This window comes from Miniopterus schreibersii, assembly GCF_964146895.1.
Source record: "Miniopterus schreibersii genome assembly, chromosome: 2".
NCBI lineage: Eukaryota > Metazoa > Chordata > Mammalia > Chiroptera > Miniopteridae > Miniopterus > Miniopterus schreibersii.
The window spans coordinates 180,179,998-180,185,638 of NC_138102.1; the positions used below are offsets into that span (position 1 = coordinate 180,179,998).

Consider the following 5,641-nt stretch of genomic DNA (forward strand, 5'->3'; position numbering starts at 1 on the left):
AAAATCGCCCTTGGAGTTGCGAAATGGAATTCTCCTTATTCATTAATTTATTCCAAATTCTCACATGAAGGACCCACAGTGCTGCCAGACCCTTGAAACAGATGCACCAGGAACAGTCCTTGCCTGGCGGGGCAAGGCTAGCGGGACACCGGGACACACACATGCACATAAGCATGCGCAGGCATGTGGTGGGGAAGTTGAAGGGGGGCTGTGGGATCCAGCCGGGGGGGGGGGTGGACCCTGGCTTGGGCACCACTCCCACGCAGCTCTGGACCCCCATGGATACAGCTGAGATGCCCTGAGCACCTACTATGCACCTGAACTGTGCTTACATCACCCACCCCTACCCCAGCCTGCTATTGATGCTACCTGGCTCACCTCCCTTTGCCACTGTAGTCTGTCCCCCACGCAACTCCTACCCCCTTGGTCAGTCCAGGCTGTTCATACAGAGTCCTGCCTTCTCCCTGGCTGGAAGGATAGTCACATGACCCACATCTGGCCAATCATGGCTCTATCACCTTGTCTTTGGCTATTGACCCAAGGGACTTCCATGTGACCTAGTTGGAACCAATCAAATTCCTTCCATGAGATTTGAGGTTTGGACACAAGAAGAAAGTATATCTACCGCTTTTGCATCAAGATCTATAAGATTATAGGCTGAAGCTTCTCAGGGGCATCTTCCATGGCCCCTGGAGGACCGGGACTCTGGGAGGCCTGGGCACGCAGAACTGAGAGATGGAGCATCTTCATAGAGATAGACTGAGGCTCATACACACACTCACACATGCACACCAATCTAGACACACAGCACCTGGCAAAGGAATCGGCCCAGGCCATGGCTGTTGTCAAGTGTCACCGTCTTTATTGACAAGAGCTAGAGGCAGAAGCAGCAAAGGCTTTCCCTAAGGGGCCTCCCAGCTACCCTTGCAGAACAGGCTCACCTGCCCCAGGAATCGGAAAGGCAGGGCTGGCCAGGGAATGCTGGAACGCAAGGGGCCCTCTTCACTTGGACCCTCGGGTCCCCTAAGGGGGCCACACACTCCCCTAAGCCCTGCCTCCCTGATCCTCGGCCTCTGACCCCCAAGTCCGCCTTTGTTGTGTGCTCATCCCCAGGGCCAGATACCAGAGGCTGCAGGGTGAAGGAGAAGGCGTGCAGGCCAAGCCTGGCAGGGGGCTCCCTCCACTTTATAATCCGATACACCCCTCCCCCACCCATTGCAGTGTGTGTAGCAGTTTACCTGGCGTGACTTACTTCCCTCCACAAATCCAAGGAGGCAGGCAAGCTGGGACAACCACCTCCATTTTATGATGGGGAAACCGAGGCCCAGAGAGGTCAAGGCTAGCCAGCGTCTGGAGGTGTGTTGAAGATGTAGGTCTCCCAAGTTGTGGTTTGTGTGCTTTCCCTAGGACTCCTTGCCCTCTGCGGAGTGGAGGGTTGGGGCATTTAGCCAGAGGTACCAACCTCCCGGGGGCCAGTCTCACAAGTGGCTCTAAGGGGTCATCTCTGGGAGGGAGTCCAGGCCAGTCCAGGCCCAGCCTTGGACGGTGGCCTCTCCCTGTGACCTCACTTTTTGTCTTGTTTTCCCTGGGACTTTCCAAGCTGCAGCTCTGGGGAATTTAGAGGGCGAGAGGCCTGCTCCCGACCTGCCAGGCCCTGCTTCTCAGCGTGGTCATCAAGGCCCAGCCCTTCTTACCAGCACTGGTAGGCCTTCAAGGGGGCTGGCCCTGTGCCTTTCAGCGCATCAGGTGGAAACCTGATGGCATCGTTTTCTTGAGACTGGTCGGCCAGGCAACCCAGTTTCATTGATGCAAGACTGAGCTCAGTCCAGAGGGGCCAAGGACAGCTCCAAGGTCATGGAACAGATGTATCCGCCACCCTCCTCCCTGTGCTCCTCCTTCTCCCTCCTCTTACTACCCTCCACTCTCCCCCCCACTACTTCCCCCTCTTCTCAGCACTGCCTCACTCTCTGCCTTTTCATGCCCGTCTGCCTGGGTCAGATCCAGATCCCTGCCTTGGTCACTGTGAGGGGAGGAACAGGGGTTATTGCTCCTATGAGGAGGCTCCCAGGGCTCTCAAAGCCCCAGAGGCTGCTGCCCCCCCCCCCCCGCCCCCAGCCACAGGACACAAAGTGAGCTGCTTTGGGGATCCGTAGACTGCCCTCAGCAGGGGCTGAGCGAGGCTTTGGGTGGCCCAAGCTTATGCATTTTGGGACCCCTGTTTAAGAAAAACAATACGAAATTACAAGTTCAAAATTAGACTCTGGGACTCAGTAAAGGACCCAGCAGCCAGACTTAATGAGCTTCTTGGAAAATCCACTTCCTTTCCTCATGTCCAGGATCATAGGAGTCCTGGCCTGACCATCTGGGCCAAGAAGACCTGGAGGGTGTTGAGTTGTGGGGCAGGTGATTCCTGCAGCCCAGAGAGAGGAGCTGGCTCGAGGCCTTGCAGCAAGCAGTGAAGAGCTGATGTGGGCCTGAGCAGTTTCACCGCCCTCCCCCAGGGAGTAAAACTTTCTTCTATGTGGGGCCCTGGTCTGGCTCCCTGTGAACCTGGGCCCCAGGCCCTGTCCTATGAACCTGACTCTAAGCCCAGGAAATCCAGGCCTTGGTTTATCCCTCAGAACCAAGATCCAGGCCAGTCCACCAGGATGTTCTGTCTCTGAAGGGGATGGTCAGTGTGCACCTGTCCCCTTCACCTGGGCCCCACTCAGGAGGGTCAGCCCAGCGGTAATGTCCCTCTAGTCTCTCATCCTACAAAGCTTGTCTAGACCGATTACTCCCATCCCTGAGTCAGAGAGGAGAACATGAGGCCCAGAGAGGGGAAGTGGCCTATCCGAGGTCACACAGCAAATTTCAGCAGCAGTGGGATCTGAGCATCCCATCATGGGCCCCCTGGCACCTTGGGTGGCATGCCCTAGGCACACTCACAGCCTCTGCTCTGTCCTCGGGCCACCCTGGCCCTCCACGGGCCCCTACAGAGAGCTGACGTGCAGCGTGTCCGACTTCGCCCCAGCTGAGGGCTCTTGGGGTAGGAACTGCTGCTCCTTGCCAGCCACACGGCTGGGCGGCCTCTCCTGCCTGCTGGTGCCAGGCCATGTGATCTGGCTGACCCGGCCATTCGCCTCCTTCTCGCCCCCCTGCTTCTCTGGCCCCTCCTTCCCACCCTCCTCGCCATCCCCTTCCTCCTCCCCCTCCTCCTCCTCTGTCTTCTCCAGAGGCCCGGCCGGGGGCTCCTGGCTTCGCACGCGGCGGGAAGGCCGGAGCAGGACCCTGCGGAAGCCCTGCTTGAAGCGGTAGGAGAGGAAGCCATACAGGATGGGGTTGGCGCAGCTGTTGGCATAGGGCAGCGCCACCACCAGGAAATAGAGGCCGAAGAAGGCGGGCTCCTCGGGCAGCGGGCACACCACGTTGATGATATTGAGCACGTAGAAGGGCATCCAGCAGAGGACAAAGAGTGCCACCACGGCCACCACCATGCGGGTGACTCTGCGCTCGGAGCGCCGTCGACGCTGGCACGAGGGTGCCCACACCCGCCGCCCTGCTGAGCGCATCTTGACCACTATGAGCAGGTAGCAGAGGCAGATGACCAGAAGTGGCCCAAAGAAGCCCAGCGCGGCGGTGTAGATGATGAAGCCCGCTCGCCAGGCCGCCGCTGGCTCGGGCCACTGCATGTGGCAGGTGCTCATGCCCCGCGGCACACCCGAGAAGACCACCACGGGCAGCACCACCACGGCCGAGGCCACCCAGACGGCCGCGCTGACGGTGCGGGCCACGGCGGCGGTGCGCCAGCGGGCCGAGCGCGTGGGATGCACCACGGCCAGGTAGCGGTCCACGCTCATGACCGTGAGGCAGAAGATGCTGGTGAACTGGTTGATGCCGTCCACGGCCATGACCAGGCGGCACATGAGGGAGCCGAAGGGCCAGTAGGACAGGGCGTTCTGGGCGGCCAGGAAGGGCAGCCCCAGCATGAAGAGCTCATCGGCCAGCGCCAGGTTCAGGATGTAGACGTTGGTAACCGACGGGCTGGCCGTGTGCCGCAGGACCACGTAGATCACCAGCGAGTTGCCCAGCAGGCCCACCACGCACACCACCAGGTAGACCAGCGGGATTAGCACGCCGCTGACGGCCAGCCCGGCTGCGCTCGGGGCCGCCGACACGTTTCCCACAGTGGCATCCAGGAGCCAGGCCGAGGAGGTGTTCCCGGGTTCCGAGGTCGTGGGCGCCGATGAGGGATAGCCGAGGGTGTTCATGACTGAGGGGAGGCGGTCAGCGGTCAGCTACTGGCCTGCAGGAGGGGGGCACAGCCAGGTCATGGCAGAGCATGGCTTTCTCTCGGCCGCCCCTCCCTCATCACGCTGAACTTGTGCTTGGCCAGAGTTTGACATGCACTAGCTCATTCACCGCACAGGCCAGCAAGGTATCCCCACTTCTCAGATGAGGAAACTGAGTCTCAGAGAGGTAGAGTGACCACCCTGTATCACCATAGTTAAGGTGTGGTGAGGAACGCGGGCTTGCCTGACTCCAAAGTGCAGGGACCAGCGCTGGTCTGTGTCCCTTTGCCTGTGCCCAGGGTGAGTGCTACACAAATGCCCAATAAAGGAAAAATAGATCACTCAATCAGTCAGTGACAACATAGGCCCTTTCCTTTACACCACTGCTTTTCGAATATCTTTTTTTTTTTTTTCTCTTTTAAAATATGTCTTTATTGATTTCAGAGAGAGGAAAGGAGAGGGGGAGAGAGATAGAAACACCAATGATGAGAGAGTCATTGATCGGCTGCCTCCTGCACGCCCGCCCGGGACTGAGCCTAAACCCAGGCATGTGCCCTGACCGGGAATCAAACCAAAATCTCCTGGATCGTAGGTCTATGTTCAACCTCTGAGCCACACTGGCTGGGTGCTTTTCAAATATTTTTCATGCTAGTGCATTTTACTTAGCAACCCAATGAAGTCATAGTGTTTCATAAAACACCACTTGCCCTTTCTGCTTATGATAGTCCAGCCAGCAGAGCCCCAGGTGGATCACCCATTCCTACAGGCTGAATGTGTCCCCCCACCAAGTTCATATATTGAAATCCTAACCCCCAGTGTGATGGTATTAGGAGGTGGGACCTTTGGGAGTTGATTATGTCATGAGGGTGGGGCCCCCATGAATAGGATTAGTGCCCTTATAAAGGAGACTCCAGAGAGCTCCGTTGCCCCTTCTGCAAAAAGATGACTATCTATGAACCAAGAAGCAGGCCCTCACCAGACACCAAATCTGCCAGCACGTTGATCTTGGACTTCCAGCCTGTAGAACTGTGAGAAATAAATTTCTGTTGTTTGTACATCACCGAGTCTACAGTAATCTGTTAATAGGAGCCAGAACGGACTAAGACACCCACCGAAACGTCTCAGCCCTCACATTTGAAAACTGCTGCATATCACAGGTTTTTAACCTTGAACTCAGGTCTCTAGATGAACTTTAGAGCATCCATGAACCCCGAAAACTCTGAAAGAGCAGAGCTTTCATCAGATTAAGAACCACAGGCTCAAGGGGACCCCTTCTCTTGGGAGTCAGAGCCCTTGGGGACCTTTTCTGCCTGGCTCATCCCACTTCGCCCCTGCAAAGACCCTGCCCAGGATGACTGGCTGTGAACCTT

The 5,641-nt window shown here is 57.5% G+C and overlaps 1 protein-coding gene across 1 annotated transcript; it reads right to left on the reverse strand.

The window, feature by feature from the left end:
• Window positions 1-847: 847 nt before the first annotated feature.
• Window positions 848-4,578, reverse strand: SSTR3 (somatostatin receptor 3). The gene has a single exon (XM_081128185.1). The coding sequence runs from the start codon at window positions 4,248-4,250 to the stop codon at window positions 2,973-2,975; it is 1,278 nt and encodes a 425-aa protein (XP_080984311.1). The 5' UTR covers window positions 4,251-4,578; the 3' UTR covers window positions 848-2,972.
• Window positions 4,579-5,641: the final 1,063 nt, after the last annotated feature.

What these genes read in the sequence shown, in the direction of transcription:
- SSTR3 (XM_081128185.1), bottom strand. Translation starts at nt 4,250, where the DNA reads ATGAACACCCTCGGCTATCCCTCATCGGCGCCCACGACCTCGGAACCC.